The sequence below is a fragment of the Chiloscyllium plagiosum genome, unplaced genomic scaffold, assembly GCF_037043375.1.
Source record: "Chiloscyllium plagiosum isolate Xiang-an unplaced genomic scaffold, Cpla_swu_hap1 HiC_scaffold_72, whole genome shotgun sequence".
NCBI lineage: Eukaryota > Metazoa > Chordata > Chondrichthyes > Orectolobiformes > Hemiscylliidae > Chiloscyllium > Chiloscyllium plagiosum.
The window spans coordinates 10,324-28,704 of record NW_028270211.1 but is presented as its reverse complement, the minus strand read 5'-3'; the positions used below and the strand labels follow the sequence as shown (position 1 = coordinate 28,704).

General features: G+C 42.3%; 1 gene segment (V, D, J or C); it reads left to right on the top strand.

Annotated features, from left to right (window-relative positions):
• Positions 1–17,193: 17,193 nt before the first annotated feature.
• On the top strand, positions 17,194–17,846 carry LOC148134109 (Ig heavy chain V region-like). The segment is given in 2 exon segments: positions 17,194–17,334; positions 17,463–17,846. Coding segments are annotated over 2 exon segments (426 nt in total).
• Positions 17,847–18,381: the final 535 nt, after the last annotated feature.

Here is an 18,381-nt window from a genome sequence, read left to right as displayed (position 1 = left end):
GAGAGAATACAGGCCTTAAAGATCAACATGTCACCACAGGAGATGGCAGAGACACTAAGGAAATATTTTGCATCAATATTTACAGTAGACAGGAGCATGGAAGCTAAGAAACTTGGGAAATAAATAATATGATCTTAAAATGAGTTTATTTTACAGAAAAGGAGGTGTCGGAGGTCTGAAAGTAGAAAAATGGAAATAAATCCTGGAGACCTGATTAGGTATTTCCCAGAACTTTGTGGGAAGTTAGGGAAGAGATTCCTGGACCCCTTGCTGAGATATTTGTATCGTTGATAATCATAGATGAGATGCCAGAAGACTGGAGAGTGACTAATGTGGCAGCATTATTGAAGAAAGTTGTATGTAAAAACAAGGGAACCGTAAACTGGTGCCCCTTTCACACCAGAGATGCTGCCAGAGCTTCTGAGCATTTCCAGCAGTTTCTGCTTTTGTTTCTGATACACAGCATTCACAGTTCTTTCCGTTTTTATTTAGTAATTAGAGAACATTACTTTTTGAATTGGAGGCCTGTTAAAACATAACAACATCCGAACATAAGAAATACAATCAGGAGTAGGCCATCTGACTCCATGAGTCAGCTCTGCCTTTCAATAATATCGTGGATCATCTTTCAATGGACTGAGACTCCACTTACCCACTGCTCACTATAACCCTTCATTCCTTTACTGTTCACAAATCTATCTTCACCTTTATATCATTCAACAGGTTAGCCTCAGCTGCTTCACTAGGCAGGGGATTCCAGAGATTCACAACCCTTTGAGTGAAGACGTTGGCTTGACCAGCTATCCTTAGTAGCCACACACGCAGATGACAAGCAACATGAGTTTGACTGCGACAACACTACTATTGGGACAAGCCAAACAGAGAACAGCCAGGGAATTCCTAGAGGCATGGCATTCATCCACAGATTCAATCAATAAGCACATCGACCTGGACCCAATAGACCGGCCACTGCAGCGGACAGCTAGAACTGACAACCGGAAGCGGCAGATACAAACCACTATAAATGCCAGAGGAAACATCGCAGAAGCGCTTCACAGGAGGCACCCAAGCCCTGAGGATGTCACCTAGACAGGGGACGAAACATCTGCAACACAAATTCCCAGCTCGGCGAACAGAACCACAACAACGAGCACCCGAGCTACAAATCTTCTCACAAACTTTGAGCCTCCCTGCTTCTGCCTTATCTATCGCATTTATAATTTTACAATCCCCTCCCTCATTCTTCTGAATTCCAATGAGTATAATCCCAGTCTGCTCATAAGCCAACCCCTTCATTTCCAGAATCAACGTAGTCAAACTCCTCAGCAAACCCCACCCCAGTGCCATCTCATGTAAGGCGATGAAAAGTGTACAGAGTACTCCAGGCGTGGCCACACCAGCGCTCCATACAGCTGCAGCAGAAAGTCCGAATTTTAACCTCTATCCACTGCCAATGAAGGACATTATTCCATTTGCCTTCCTAATTAGCTACTGGACTTGCAAACCAGACTTTTGTGTTTTATGCACAGGAACACCCAGGTCCCCCTGCACAGCAGAATTCTGTAATTTTTCACCATTTTAAAGTAGACCACTTTGTTATTATTCCTACCAAAATGGATGACCTCACATTTACTAACATTGTACTCCATCTGCCAGACCCTTGCCCATTCCCTTTACCTGTCTATATCCTTCTGCACACTTTGCTCTATCACTCATTTAAGTGGCTTCTGCGAACTACAACACACTACACTTGGTCTCTAACTCGAAGCAATCTCCCTGAATTGTAAACAATTGCAGTCCTAACAATTGTAAACAGTTGCATTCTCAACACTGATCCCTGAGACACATCACTAGCCACTGAGTGTCAACCAGAAAAACACCCATTTATCCCCACTTTTTGCGTTCTGTTAGTTAACCATTCTTCTGTCCATGCTAATGCATTGCCCGTAACACTGTGCATCTTTATCTTATGCAGCAGCCTTTTGTGGAGCACTTTGCTGAATGCCTTTTGGAAATCCAGATACACCACGTTCACCAGTTCCCCATTGTCTACCACGCTCATTATAACCTCAAAGAATTCCAATAAATCAGTTAAAGATGACCTGCCTTACATGAACCCATGATTCATTAAATAAATGTAGGTGTTGCATTTTTGTAAGGCAAACCAGGGCAGGACTTATATAATTAATGGCTGGGCCTTGGGGAGTGTTGCTGAGCAAAGAAACCAAAGGGTGCAGATGCATCATTCCTTGAAAGTGGAGTTGCAGGGAGACAGGGTGGGGAAAAAGGTGTTTGGCACTCTTTCATTCATTGGTCATAATGTTAAGTGTAGGAGTCGAGATGTCATGTCTCAGCTGTACAGAACATTTGTGAGGCCACATTTAGAATTATTATAGACAAATCTGGCTGACCGTTTCTATGAAGGATTTTGTGAAACTTAAGAGGGTGTAGAAAAGATTTCCAAGAATGATGCTGGAACTGGAGTGTTTAAGGTATAAGCTGAGGCTGAAAAGGCTGGGGCTTCTCTTTTCCCTGCAGTGAGAGAAACGGAGGCTAAGGAGTGGCCTGAACAAGACTTATAAAATCATGAGGGGCATTGATATGGTGAATTGCCAAGGCCTTTTTCCTCGAGCGGGAGAGTCCAAAACGAGAGGACAGCGATTTAACGTGAGAGGAGATACGTTTGAAAAGAACCTGAGGGGTAACCTTTTCACGTGTATGTGTGGGAAAAGCTGCCAGTGGTAGTGGTGGAGGAGGGTTCAATTACTGCATTTAAAAGGCACCTGGATGGGTGTATGAACCGGTCACATTTAGAGGAAGATTGGCCAAATGTTTGGCAAATGGTACTCAGTCAGATTGGGATATCTGGTCAGTGCAGTTGGACCGAAGGGTCTGTTTCTGTGCTGGATATCTGTATGACTATAACGTTTGTTAAAACTGAAAAGAAGCTGTATTCTTACCACAGCTGGAATACTGTGACCTGTTCTTGGGATTCATATCACAAAGAAAAGGTACCCTGGACAGAGAGACAATCCACACGAGGTTTAGTCGACTGATCCTAAAGATTGAGGGACTGTCTTGAGAGTAGAGATTGAGTCGTTTGGGCCTATACTCATTAGAACATAGAAGATTCAGTACTGACATTCTGAAACATCTATTATTTTCAGGAAACTTGATGGTGTAAATGCAGAAATGTTGTTTCCCCTTGTGGGAGAGTTTCGGACCAGGGAGTAGAATCTCTGAATTAGAGGTCACAAATTTTGGGCAGAAGAGAATTTTGTCTCCCACAATGTAGAGAATTTGTGGAATTCTTTACCACAGAAAACTGTCGAGGTTGGGTCATTCAGTATTTTGAAGGCGGAAATGGACAGATTTTGATTGGTAATTGAATCAATGCTGACAGTTAAAACGCTGGAAAGTGGAGGTGAGGATTATCAGTTCAGCCATGATGTCATTGTTTGGAAGACCAAACCCCATTGGCTGAACAGGCTGCTTCTGGTTCCCTGTCATTCATCTTTGCTCTAAGTTGGTCTTTTCAGAATTAGCTCGGCCTCATTTAAATTAACCTCCATTTCATGTTTGAAGCCCAGCTGCTTCAATGCCTCCTCATCATGAAAAAAGACAGGGATTGCCTTTCTCCCTGTTTGATGGCATGGCATTCTGCCTCTAATGCAGTGACTGCATTTATAGTCCTCCAGTTCTGTTGAATATTTGTCAAACACAACCACAGCTGTCACAGAAAAGGTTAAAGACAGATCAAAACTACATTTAAACTACCATATCAAACGCATTGTCGGTATGCATTGCATGGAATACACACATTGCATATTAAAGGTCTCTCTGCACTTATCCATTAAACACTGCAAGGGTTGTTCATAGATGATTTGCTTATGTGTGTATGTATGTCTGTGCCTGTAGATGATAATCTACTTGTATAACAAAGTTTCGATGCATCGTGTTGTTCCCTTTTTATTCTGGTATCAAGCATTTCAAAATCAGAATGACAGTGGGTAGGAGTTCAAGCCCCTTTACACGGCTACATCAAATGTTTTCTGTGATTGTACAGCTCATGTAATGTGCTGGGTAAATCTCCCTCTATATTGTGCTGTCCAATGCAAACATGTCAAATACATTTTGGTTTAGACACAGTATAGATCCGCATCCAGGATTCCCTAAAAAAAACCCTCCCAGAGCAGGTACAACACAGAGTCGACACAGAATAAATCACCCTCTACAATATTAAACATTCCATGAGATGTGCAGTAAAAGTTAATTATAGACTAAATATGCATTGCACTGAACCATTAAACATTCCTCAGCCAAGAATAATACTGCTGAGTTACAATGAAAACACTATCACAGTAAAGTCTTTCCGATCAAGCATTTCCAGATCACTCAATACTCAGACAGATTTTTGAGAAAATCTGGTTGTACTGACTCAAATCTCTCGAAAGAAATGGATGAATTTGGCTGAGAGCATATGTTGGTGAGGTGTTGGCTTCATGTTATTAAGGAAAACGTTGTCCGATTGTGGAGAGGCAAAACAAGGCATCAGATATAAAGGAAAATGGGGGGAGGCAGGAGGGGAAGAGAAAAAAAGAGAGACAGAAATATTAGCTGTGCCAATGTATCACTTAATTATAGTTTTTTTTGACTAAACATGACAATTGATACCTCTGTCATTCAACAATTATACAAATTATGTATTAAAAAGTCCTAACATCAATTAGTATTGGAATCCATTGAGTTATTTGCATTTTTTCCACAATTCGTGTGCTGTGCTTGTGGGGAAATATAAATTGCGGTTTTGTTGTTCTGTAATTTATTCTGAGAATTCTATTTCTGTGTTTATTTACATAAATGCTTAATTGGTTTCAATGAAGTGATGGGGACAGCAAAGCCAGATGAAAGAAGTGATTTGTTGGTAAGATTCAAATCGAAACAAGTTTATTTTAAGAATGGTGACCATTTTCAGAAGTGAATACCAATTTATGAAGACGAATTGCAAAAGATTTTATTTATTTCTGAATGATAAACACAATTTAAAACTTTTATTTAGGTTAAATATTCAGTGCTGGAAATTCTGCAATTAAACTTCAATGTTGAACTGGATCTACTCTGAATGTCGCTGCTGAAAATGTGTTGCTTATGCCTGAAATGTCGATTCTCCTGCTCCTTGGATGCTGCCTGACCTGCTGCACTTTTCCAGCAACACATTTTCAGCTCTGATCTCCAGCATCTGCAGTCCTCACTTTCTCCTACTCTGAATGTCCCACTAATTTATATTGTAGTCCGTTTAGACGGTGCAACATCACTCAAAGTGCATTTTAGAATATTCACATGAAATACTTGAAATGACATCAGGAACTGCGCAACAATTACATTTAATTGATATAGTTGTTGTGAGGTTTTGTTACACGTATCACTTTCTGGTAAGGGTCAGCAATGAGTCCCTATCCCCAACTGCCCATTCAATAGCTTGCTAAAGCCACTTCAGAACACAGTGAGTCTGGAATCTCATGTTGGCCAGACCATGGAAAGGTGACAGATGCCTTGTCGTTCGTGAACCAGCTGTTTTTGTATTTTCCCATTGACTCGGGTGACATGGTCACCATTTGGCTTTCTTTCCGATTCCAGGCTTTCTTTGAATTCAAATTTCACCCTGGGCAAACGATGGTATTCCAAACCCCGTCCATTCAGCATCAAACTGGAGTTTGGGAATATTGGTGTCATGGTGTCACCGCTGTGAGCCTAATATTGGGAATGCACAGAAAGCAGTCACAAACAGAAATGCAATCAATCTGACACTTTACCTCATGAACAAATATTGGAGTGCAATACTGGCAAGAACTCTCCTGCTGTTCACAGCAACGTCACAGGAGACTTTGTATCCAATCATCAATCTAAACTGTGTACCGGACTCTGTCTGAAGAGCCTGACTCACCATAATTTGCATTTTTTGAATTCTTCACTGACTTATGAAAAGGTTAGTCACATATCCCAAGAAGGTGCTCATCAGCTACCTTTTTGAAGGCCTGCCATCTTACTCGGCTAATTATGGTTGATCTTTCTTAAGAAGCTTTATTACAGCCAAATGGCTTCTCAGTCGAGACTGTAGTGCTGGAAAAGTACAGCAGGTCAGGCAGCGTCCGAGGAGCAAGAGAATCGACGTTTCGGGCATGAGGCCTTCATTAGGATACCTGATGAAGGGGTTATGCCTGGAACGTTGATTTTCCTGCTCCTCGGATGCTGCCTGATCTGCTGTGCTTTTCCAGCACTACACTCTCAACTCTGATCTCCAGCACCTGCAGTCCTCACTTTCTCCTGATGGGTTTCTTAGTCAGGTTCGGCACAGGAAAGGACCATCACCTTATTGTTGAACGGGTAGTGCAGGCCAGGTAGGAAGGTCAGACGACCTCCTCTGAAGGACAATACTGAACCATGTAACATGCTTCAAACCTTTGGTAGGTCTGTGATTATCGTTCATTATTCCAGCATTTTCATTTCATACTCTTTTATTAATTGAAGCTACCATGGTAGGGACTGATTCTGGAACTTTACTTCAAACCTTTTGATTGCTTATTACATACTCATAATGCCTCCTCAACCACTTTATCAAACTGTCATGTTAGCTTCAATGATTTTTTTATTGACTCCTGAAACATGGTGGTTGCTTTTAGTTGTCCGTAGTTGTCCTTCAGCAGATGGCAGTAAGCTGCCTTTCTGAAATAACATGTTCCAAAATGGCCTGAGGAAGGGAATTCCAGATTTTGACCCAATTACAGTAAAGGATCGGTGACGTATTTCCATGTCAGGATGCCGAGTGTTTTAGAGAGGAGCTTACAGTGGTGCTGTTCCCATGTATCTGCTGCTCCTGTCCTTCGAGATGCAAGTGGTAGTGGGAAGGTACTGTCTAAGGAAGTGGCTAAGTTACTGCAGTGTAGTATTTTAGATAGTGCATATGGCAGGTACTAAGAATCAGATTTGGAGGCAATGGACGCTTGTGGATGTGCTACTGATCACGTGGGATGCTTTGTCCTGGACAATGCCAAGCTTCTTGAGTGCAGTTGAAGCTGTTCCTATCCAGTCAAGGGGCGAGCTGTGCTATTAGCCTCCTGACCTCTGTCTCTTAGACAGTCAATTGGCTTTGCGAGTCAGGAGGGTGAGTTACTTGCTGCAGTATTCCTAGCCTCCGGCCTGCTCGTACAACCATTGTATTTATATGGAGTGTCCAGCTCAATTTCTAATGAACAATAAAACCCAGGGTATCGATGGTGAGGGATTCAGTGATGGTAACACTATTGAATGTCAAGGGGTTTTGGTTAGGTTGTCTCTTATTGTCAATGGTCATTGTCTCGCAGCTTTGTGGTGTGAATGCTATGTGCCACTTGTCAGCTCAAGTCTGGAAATTGTCCAAATTTTGTTGTGTTTGAATGTGGACTGAGGAGTCACTAAAAAGTGCGAGATTAATGCAGATTTCACTTCTGACCTTCTGATGGAGGAAAGGTCATTGCTGCAGCAGCTGAACATGATTGTGCCAAGGACACTTTCTTCAGGAACTCCAACAGGGATTTGCTTTGGCTGAGACGACTGCCCTCTAACAAGCAAAGGTATCTTTCAATGTGTGACGTATGACTGCAGGCAGCAGGGAGGTTGTCACCTGATACCCATTGAACCCAGTTTTGCTAGGCTCCATAATATCACCCTCTGTCGAATGTGACCTGAATGTGAAGGGCTGTCACTCTCCCCTCATTTCTGGAATTCAGTTGTTTGTCCATGTTTAAATCAAGTCTGTAATTCAGACATGAGCTGAGTAGGCCTTGCGTAACCCACATTTAGATTAGATTACTTACAGTGTGGAAACAGGCCCTTCGGCCCAACAAGTCCACACCGACCCGCCGAAGCGAAACCCACCCATGCCCCGACATTTACCCCTTACCTAACACTACTGGCAATTTAGCATGGCCAATTCACCTGACCTGCACATCTTTGGACTGTGGGAGGAAACCGGAGCACCCGGAGGAAACCCACGCAGACACGGGGAGAATGTGCAAACTCCACACAGTCAGTCGCCTGAGTCGGGAATTGAACCCGGGTCTCATGGCGCTGTGAGGCAGCAGTGCTAACCACTGTGCCACCGTGCTGCCCACTATTAGATTAGATTACATTACAGTGTGGAAACAGGCCCTTCGGCCCAACAAGTCCACACCGACCCGCCGAAGCGAAACCCACCCATACCCCTACATTTACCCCTTACCTAACACATCTTTTGGACTGTGGGAGGAAACCGGAGCACCCGGAGGAAACCCACGCAGACACGGGGAGAACATGCAAACTCCACACAGTCAGTCGCCTGAGGCGGGAATTGAACCCGGGTCTCAAGCGCTGTGAGGCAGCAGTGCTAGCCACCGTGCCGCCCACAGGTTATTGCTGAGCTAGTGCTGCTTGATAGCACCTCCCTACATCTAACTCATGATTGAGCATGGACTGATGGGGCAGTAATTCGCCAGGGTGGTTTGACCTATTTTCTGTGCACAGGACGTGCCTGGCCTATTTTCCACATTGTCCATGCCAGTGTTTTAGCTGTACCGGGATTGCTTGGCTAGCACAAGTCATCAGTATTATTGCCAGAATTTTGTCAGGCTCCATAGTATTTGCAGTAACCCCTGCCTCCTCCTCCTCCTCCTCCCAACCCCCCCCCCCCCCCCCAAACCGGCCACAGTGTCTTGATTTCACATGGAGAGAGGCTAATTCCCTGCTGACAGGTATCTGTGATATTGGTGATCTATGAAAGATGCCGAGATGGATCACACAATTGGCACTTCTGGCTGAAGATTGCTGTGAATGCTTCAGCCTTAACTTTTGTGCTGATGTGTTGTGCTCTCCAACGCAGAGCAAGGAAATATCTGTGGAGCTTATTCCTTCAATGAGTTGTTTAATTATCAACTTTAATTCATGTCTTGATGTGGCAACACTGTGGGCTCAGACCCCTGTTTCCTGAAAGAATGGTCTAGCCACAATATCTCCAGACTATAATTCCAACCCCCACTCCATAATGTGGATATTCACAACAGAAGATTGCTTATCCTTTGTATTGTGTAGATTCCAACAATGCATTGTATATTCGCTTAAATTGTTAGTCTCGAAAATACTTTACTTAACAGACTTTAGGATATAATGTTCTGTTTTCAATTCTTCTCTCCGACAGACAAGGTCATCGATGTCACACTGGCTTTCCTCCTCACTAATTGCAAAACCAAATGTTTTTCACCTCATCTTTGAACTTACTGATGAAAATTGCTACATTCTTGACTAGACCGTTCATATACGCTGCAAACATCAAAGGATCCAGCAACCAGTCATGTAGTAAGCCACTGGACACAAGATGTCTTCACAATGACTACCTTCGACCATTACCTTCTGCCAACAAATAAAACTTCGATGCATTTGCCAAACTGCACCAGCTCCCATGAACCCTTACCATATTAAAGATGCAAGATCTGGTCAAAAACCTGATTGAAGTCTAGAAGCATTACATCCACTTTTTACACCCGATGTTACATCTCATTGCCTCTCCGGAAAACAGAATCAACCACTTCCGATATGATATCACTTCCACCAAAGCCATGCTGAATTTTATTGCTTAAACCTTACAATTCCAACTTTTAATGAATGCTGTCTCTTAGATTTACTTATTTACTTCCCTCAAGCTTTCTACTTTTAAACATAGGTTTATGAGTGAAACTACACATTGTCACTTAGCTCCTTTCACCCGATGACAACTCTTCTTATCTCTCTGACAGATAATTTACTCTAGCTGAAATAATCTTGTGTCTCTTCTGTTTCATTCTGGGAAATGGGAATGGAATTGAATACAGTGTTGAAACCAACAGCAATCTGTCCGTTTGTTCTTGACACTGTCAGTGTGTGTTCCCCCTCAGAGGCAGGAAGACTTTGTGCTGATAATACGGAAAGTAACGCCTGATGTATCATTCTCAGCTGGCACACAACTTCCTGTTTCTCTGTGCCAGCAGTAAGCCACACATCTCACTTCTGATCAGAAAATAAACCCAGGGGATGCAGTCTGGCGGAAACATCTGCCAATGTGGCCTATATCAGGACACAGAGTGTGAAGTGATTACATTGAAGTGACATTTGCAAATTGACCTTTTGATCTCTGTTTCGCGGTCTGATTCCAGGACATCATTGGACGAGTCTCTCGACCATCTAACAAGCTCATTCAATTCACTAACGTCTGGGACATATCGACATGCACCTTGTCATGTCTTTGATCTTGTACTACTTGTTACTCTCTCTTCAGATTTAATGCTCCCAGTTTTTGATTCTGTCTTCTGTATCCATCACCTTCCCAGCCGAATACATTCTGTTTGATCAGTTTCCTAAATTTTGATCATCTAAACAAATAATACAGTTTTGTACAGACAGGTATGTTGGTGTGTCAGATTAACAGAACCAATATATGGAGAGATCACCTTGGCTGTATCGAACTCTGACCGACATTGAATTCAAATAAAGCACAGCACTGTATGGTTTCAATCTTTGCAAATCCTCTCTCTTTGAAAGAGCTTGTTCTAACGGTTAATTCTTTTCTTGATTATTTCAGAAACTATGACTAAAAATCCCTATTTTTAACAAAGTTTCAAATATTATTAGAAGTTGCAGCCCAGGCATTTCCTACAGTGAGCTTTGTGGTGTTTAAATGTTCTGGTCAAAATGTGCTTCAAGCACAAGACTGAAACATTGGTTTCTCCGAGTTCCCAGCCATTGCACTTGCAGTTCCATAATAACTGCAAGCTATTGCTAAGCCCCAGAGAGAACAAAATGTCCAGGCCCTGTACACATCCAAACGCCATGATGTCGGCCTCGAAGCCCTCCGTTTCTTCCTGTCACGCCAAACCAAGCAGTACATGCTCAACCTCAACTACATTTCCTTTCAATCCTCCCACTTCCTCCAAACCAACGGGGTAGCCATGGACACCTGTATGGACCCCAGCTATGCCTGCCTCTTCGTCAGATATGTGGAACAGTCAATCTTCCACAGCTACACTGGTACCATTGCCCATCTTTACCACTGCTACATTGATGACTGTATCAACGCCACCTCATGCTAGCACAAGGAGATTGAACAGTTCATCAACTTTACTAAAGCCTTCCACCCTGACCTAAACTTCACAGGGACCATCTCGGACACCTCCCTCCCTTTCCTAGACCTCTCCACCTCTATCTCCAGTGACCGACTAAACATTTACTGCAAGCCCACTGACTCCCACAGCTACCTGGGCTACACTCCTCCCACCTGACCTCCGGTAAAAATGCCATCCCTTATTGTCAATACCTCTGCCTCCACCGCACCTGCTCCCAGGAGGACCAGTTCCACCATAAAACATCCCAGATAACCTCCTTTTTCAAAGACTGCAATTTCCCCTCCCATGTGGTCGACGATGCCCTTGAACTCCCTCCCTCCAATCGCAACAGGGAGCCCTCCTGGCCCTCATCTTCCACCGTACCAACCTCGCATACATCATATCATCCTCCGCTGCTTCCACCACCTGTAAACAGACCCCATCACTCGGGGTATATTTTCCTCCCTACCCCTATCTGCATTCCGGAGACACCATTCCCTCCGCGACTCCCTCGTCAGGTCCATGCCCCTCCACCAGCCCACACCTTCCCCCTCACCTCCGACAAGGCCCCAAATGATCCTACCACATCCCGGAGCAATTTATCTATACTTCCACAAATGTCATCCACTGTGTCTGTTCCACCTGCTGTGGTCTCTTCTACATCAGGGAGACAGGACACTAACTTGCGGATCATTTCAGAGAACATCTCTGGGACACCCGTGCCAACCAACCCCACGGCCCCGTGGCTGACCACTTTAACTCCCTCTCCCACTCCACCAAGAACAGGCCGGTCATATTCTGTTCATTTCCAATGAATAAATACAAAATAACCGAGCCTGAATTTGGGATGATATTAACAGGATTTATTTTGATCTAAGCATGAACAGATTATTTTGACAAAACAGGTGGAGAGATTCACTTCCTGAAAAAGCAGCTCAAGTGGTATAAGCTGGCACCAAACCGAGTTTGGTCAATACTGAGACAAAAATACAGCATACAGTCTTGAGTGAAATAAATAAAGAAACTGTGTTAGCTCCAGAACAAGATAGAGTGTATTAAATATGAACAAAGACACAAGTATTTTAGGATATAATAGAAAAGTAATTTATAGTATATTGAAATGCAAACAGAGATGTGAATTTGTGTCTCGACATTCTTCCTAGCTAAATTAATCATTTCAGAAATGCCTTTGTTAAATTTCATGAATCATTTGTTGGTCCATTCCACGAACCTTGCGAGGTCCTTGTTAAATTCTGAACCATCGCCTTCCAGGTTCACAGTGGTTGCGAGTTTCATGTTACAGCAAATTGTGAAGTTGTGCATTGTATGCCAATGTCTTAGTTAAAAATTTAAAGCAATCACAGCTCCAAACATTTACAAAATATCACTATGGATCTTCCTGGAATCCAAAAAAAATTGTCCCTTTGATCAATGATTTCTAAAATTTACTCACATATCTGTTGTGAAGGACGTTTTCAAATAACTTGAAGTGCAAATGGTTCACATCAGTCGGAATACAGAAACATTTCATGTGTTACCCCACACAAAAAGAAATCAAGCAATATTCACGAGTTGCTCTCAGCAAGTCTATGATGGACTGTTTTATCAAACAAAATCATTTCCAATGTTGTGAGGGCTCGTCTATCTTCTGTGCAATCGTCTGAATTTTGTGTCTGACTGCAGATGAAACTGGCTGATCTGGGTAAAAGTACAGTTTGTGCCTTTCACGTTGTTAATGTATATTGCTGACTTTAGTTGAAAAAGTGATGTTGTCCCAGGCATCGTCTGGCACCATTAATTAGACCATTAATTTCCACATCACTAGCCAGACTATCAGGGGGAGTGTATTGATCTCATTGAAACGAATGCTTTAATACTTCTGGTATAAATCATGTGAAGTGGAGCCTCTGAACGAGACATAGAACAACACAGCACAGAACAGGCCCTTTGGCCCACGATGTTGTGCCGAACATTTGTCCTAGCTTAAGCACCTATCCATGTACCTATCCAATTGCCACTTAAAGGTCACCAATGATTCTGACTCTGCCACTCCCACAGGCAGCACATTCCATGCCCCCACCACTCTCTGGGTAAAGAACATACCCCTGACATCCCCCCTATACCTTCCACCCTTCACCTTAAATTTATGTCCCCTTGTAACACTCTGTTGTACTCGGGGAAAAACTCTCTGACTGTCTACTCTATCTATTCCCCTGATCATCTTATAAACCTCTATCAAGTCACCCCTCTTCCTTCGCCTTTCCAATGAGAAAAGGCCTAGCACTCTCAACCTATCCTCGTATGACCTATTCTCCATTCCAGGCAACATCCTGGAGACAAAGTAGGAAAGATGAATTTCGAGTAGTAGGAAGTTTTCACGACAGAGAGAGATCACTTCGCCCTTCGCACCTGTATCGCGTGAAGACAAAGCCTTCCAGCCAACACCCACTTAATAGCATGTTGTCCATAACCCTGCAGGTGATAGCACTGTAAACATTCGGGAACATTGTGTAGGGTCTAATCCATTATCAACATCGATATGATCTCCAATGCTGTAAATCCAGGCTTATGGGGAAAAAGTAGGGGCAGAACTGTATCAATATTCAAACAGTTGGTCCAGCCCTGAGGAGCTAATAGGCCCATTTCTAAACGTTGTTCCTCAGGATATTTTGAATATTCTTGACTTAATATCATTGTAAACTGTCATGAAAAAAATGCAGATATGTTCCCCAGAAATGCTGACAGCAACATACCTTTATTCAGCCAAGATCAGCACCATGAATTAAGAAAGTTTTTAAAAAACTTTCTTTTAACTGATTATTGACAACACAGATTTCACAAAGTGCAAAGTACAGAGGGGAAGGGTGGAGGGGTGGGGGTGGGCGATGTTCACTATTCCCTGATGTCTGGATGCTTTTGTGAGCAACAGATGAATCTGTGAACCAGATTCAGGATGGTACTACAGGTATTTCAGCAGATACTGTGTACACGGAATTCTCCCATAAATCAGCAATGACATGAACATTTATCTTTGATGGTGTTTGAAGCCAACTAAAATTGAACAATATGGTGGGAGAAGTTCCTTTCATTTCTTTGAACTAGTAACAAGGGACACTGTCTGTGGACCTGGGGTGGCAGGAGGATCTTTCACAGCAGAATGTGAGGGAACAGAGTCACCGTTGGAAATCCAGATAGACTGTAACTTTTGTCACTGGAGGGTGAGAGTTCGGTGGGGGGGAGGCGGGGGTGACCTCATACAAGTTTATAAAGCCATGAGTGGAAAGGTGAATGGCTCTAATTGACATGATTCATACTGGAAATGTACGAAGCTTTCGTTTCAAAAATATCACATATCAATAAACTCCACCTGACCCTACGGCTAGCGATGGTCTAATTAATGGTGCCAGACAATGCCTGGGACAACATCTCTTTATTCAACTAAAGTCAGCAATATACATTCACAATGTGAAAGGCACAAACTGTACTTTTACCCAGATCAGCCAATTTCATCTGCAGTCAGACACAACTTAAAATTCAGACCATTGCACAGAAGATAGACGAGCGCTCACAACATTGGAAATGATTTTGTTTGATAAAAGAATCCATCGTAGACTTCCTCAGAGCAATTCGTGTCAACAAACTTGTTTTTTTGTGTGTGGGGAAGTGCACGAAATGTTACTTTAATCCGATTGATGTGAACCATTTGCACTTAAGAAATTGTTTGAAAACGTCTGTCACAGTAGATACGCGAGTAAATTTTACAAATCATTGATCAAAGGGGACAATCTTTTTTGGATTCGAGGAAGATCCATAGTGAAATTTTGTAAATGTTTGGAGCTGGGATTGTTTTCAATTTTTGACCCAGACATTGGGGTATTTTCCCTATGGTGGGGGATTTCACCAATAGGGAACATGCTTTTCCAATGAGAGGAGAAAAATTTTAAAAAGAGATCAGAGACAACCTTTTACACAGAGAATGGTTTGTGTGTGGGATGATCTGGCGGTGGATACTTACAACCTTTAGAAGACATTTGGATCAGTAAATGAATATCAAATGTTTGGATGGATATGGGCCAAGTACACACAGGTGGGATTAGTTTAGTTTGGGATTAGGACTGGCATGGACTGGTTGGACCGAAGGGTCTGTAACCATGCTGTATCACTACATGACTCTATGACTATTGATCAGTTTTTCTCAATACTAAACAGTGCTGTAGTGATCCTTGAATGAACTGTTGATGTTAAGGTTGTGTCTGAGACTCTGCGAATATTTCCTTCAATGAGAGGAGGGACTAGTTCTCCAAGTTACACAACTGAAAATAAACTTTTCTCCAGCATTGTTGCTGAGTCGTATTGTTTCTGCGGAGGCGGTGGTTATAGTTTGTAGTTGGCTTTCCACCAACTGGTCAACCGTGAGACAAAATATCTTTGATCCACTGCAGAAACTCCACCAGCTTCCAGTAAATGAAACTGGGAACTCAAGGACCTTTTCTGTCATCAGCTTAATTGCTGCCAACTCTTGGATCTGGCCGATTAAAGGGAAAATGAATCAACTAAAGTAAAATCCTACCAAACAAACTATATTTTCCCATTAACTCACAATGGACGCATTTCACTTGGTATTTCTCCCTTTAAAAGGAAAGTCACTGAATACAGCATTCACTGTATGACTATCAGAAAACAGGACATTGAATGCAGTGACGTTCTGGTTAGTTCAGTCTGTTTATTGAGTATCTTTAAAGCTCCTGAAAATGAAGTTAATGGATCCAAAATCCCACATTGCAGTAACATTTGTTATCATCTCAAAGTAAATTAACAAAATTGAATTGGTTCAAACTCACATCACTTGTTACACCATTCTCTGATTCATGTATCTCATTAAAACTGAGTGGGCCCTTTATACATGGTTAACACTGGTGTAGTGTAACAGCGAATTTTTGCTGATTTTTATGAGTTAACTGCCCTGTCAGAGCTATCAGTGAGCAGAGAAATGTACTGTTTATAACCTACATTCGTGGTAATTATTACTGTAATACTCTCTAACTTAACCAAACATTCCTGATGTACCCAGACTGTTACCTGCAATGGTTTAGACGTTGAGGGTTTTAAAAAAAAGTTATGGACTGTCTTGTTCTAGTTCATTTGATGCTCTTTCAAAAGTGTACCTCGGTGTTATGTATCACTGCGGACTCACATTTTGTTTCTCAGGCACACAGCTTTCCTTTACTGGGCATTTTAGTGTCGGAGCAATTTGAAAAAAAAATGCAGGGAGAGACATTCTGCAATGTAAGGAGGCGCTTCTCATCTCCGGGTCCAAACTGTTTAGTGACATACACTCACATTCTGAACATAATCACTTTAGACATGCTCTATATTAGGTTGCCGAAACTGAATTTAGAAACGCAGATTAGAAATGGTATGTTATTTTGTAATGTGAGAGAGACTTTGAGTGACAGCAAAAATAAAGTCATTCATTTTGTTGGCTAATAATATTATTGAAGTTCTTTTTAGCTTTATCTGCTGTGGTGGAATGTAGGATTAAAGGGAGTTAACTTCTAATTGAATATTCTTAATATAATCACTTTGGACACGCTCTGTATTCAGTTGACTAAATTGAATTTTGAAATGTCTAGTATGAATTACATGGTTTTTTTTTAGTGCGACAGAGACTTGCAGTATCCAGGGAAGAAAAGCTCAACTGTTTTATTAGCTAGTTATATGTTTGAACTTTAATTTTAGTTTTATCTGCTTGTGAATGAATGTAGAAATAAAGGGAGCTAACTTCCAGTTGAATGTTTTTTTTTAAAAAAACAAAATACAGGCAACGATCAAGTGAAACAGACGTGAAGCTACTCAAATTTACTTCCAAAGAAGCTATTCAGCAAAACAAATATCCCAAGATGCGTATGTGTCCATGTTTAAGCAGAACCTCATGTAAAGACATGACCCCATGTGTTCGGGCTGTCCAAGCTGATACCAGGATCCAGTCTGAGCCTCCAGCAGGAAACCAACATGCGGAAGCTGTAAGCCTGCCCCTTCCGATGGCCATATAAATCCTGGGCACTGGACCGTAATTCAACACTCCTGGGTCGGCTCTGTTTAGAAAGATCTTAGCAGAACCGCTTCCCACAAGTTATCAGAATGATTGTGTCGACACTTTTTCTCAGTTTGTTACTGACTTTCTTATCATGTGAGTGTTTTTTGTTCAAGTCTCTCTTTGTGACTGTCTCAATGTTAGTCTACGGCAGGAATGTAAAAGACTCAGCCATCATTTCACCAACATTAATGCTCATGGTTTATTTGTTTTCTTTTTTAAAGGTGTCCAGTCGGAGGTTGTTTTGACCCAGCCAGAGGCAGAGACTGGCCGTCCCGCAGGCAGCCTGAAACTGACCTGTAAAACCAGCGGGTTCGATCTTGGCAGCTACTACATGCACTGGGTCCGACAGGTTCCCGGACAGGGTCTGGAGTGGCTGCTGTACTACTATAGTTCATCCAACAATAACTATGCACCAGCGATTAAGGGTCGATTTACTGCGTCCAAAGACACTTCAAACAACATTTTCGCGTTGGACATGGGGAACCTGAAGATCGAAGACACCGCCATCTATTACTGTGCAAGAGACCACAGCGAGAGGAACCAGGGCTGGACCCGTTCAAAAACAGCTCGAGGGAAGATTTTGTCAATTCCATCATAAACTGACGGTCAGTACGAGTTTTAAATGCAATTATACCAACTGCAATCTGAAGCAGACCTCAGGCTGCCTCTTACAAAACTATCAAAGAGGAAATGTATCATTTACACTAGCAAACTGCTGACACAATGGGACAATGTTTTGGGCATGTCATATGTACTGCTAACACTTCCATCAATTAAATGCTCGGACAAAATGTTCGTTTTAATATATCTGACAGCTCAGGAAATCACTGCTCATTGTTATGTCAACTATGGAATTCATTCTAAACATGATCAGTACTAAATGGCTCTTTCAAATGAAAATTGAGACCTGGAGTAAAGAACAGAGAATGAGTGTACTGGTCTACATCATTGTGATACTACAGTGGGTCACAGTGTTGTGCACAGCGACATCCTCATACAAAAACCACTGACAAGTGTTTATCTCAAATTGATGATTTCTACCATGGCAGGAGCGAGAAATAATGTGAGATGCAATTTAAACGCAATCCAGTAGTGCTAGTTTGTACAAATGTATAATTTTTTCTACCTTCTTCGTGTTGA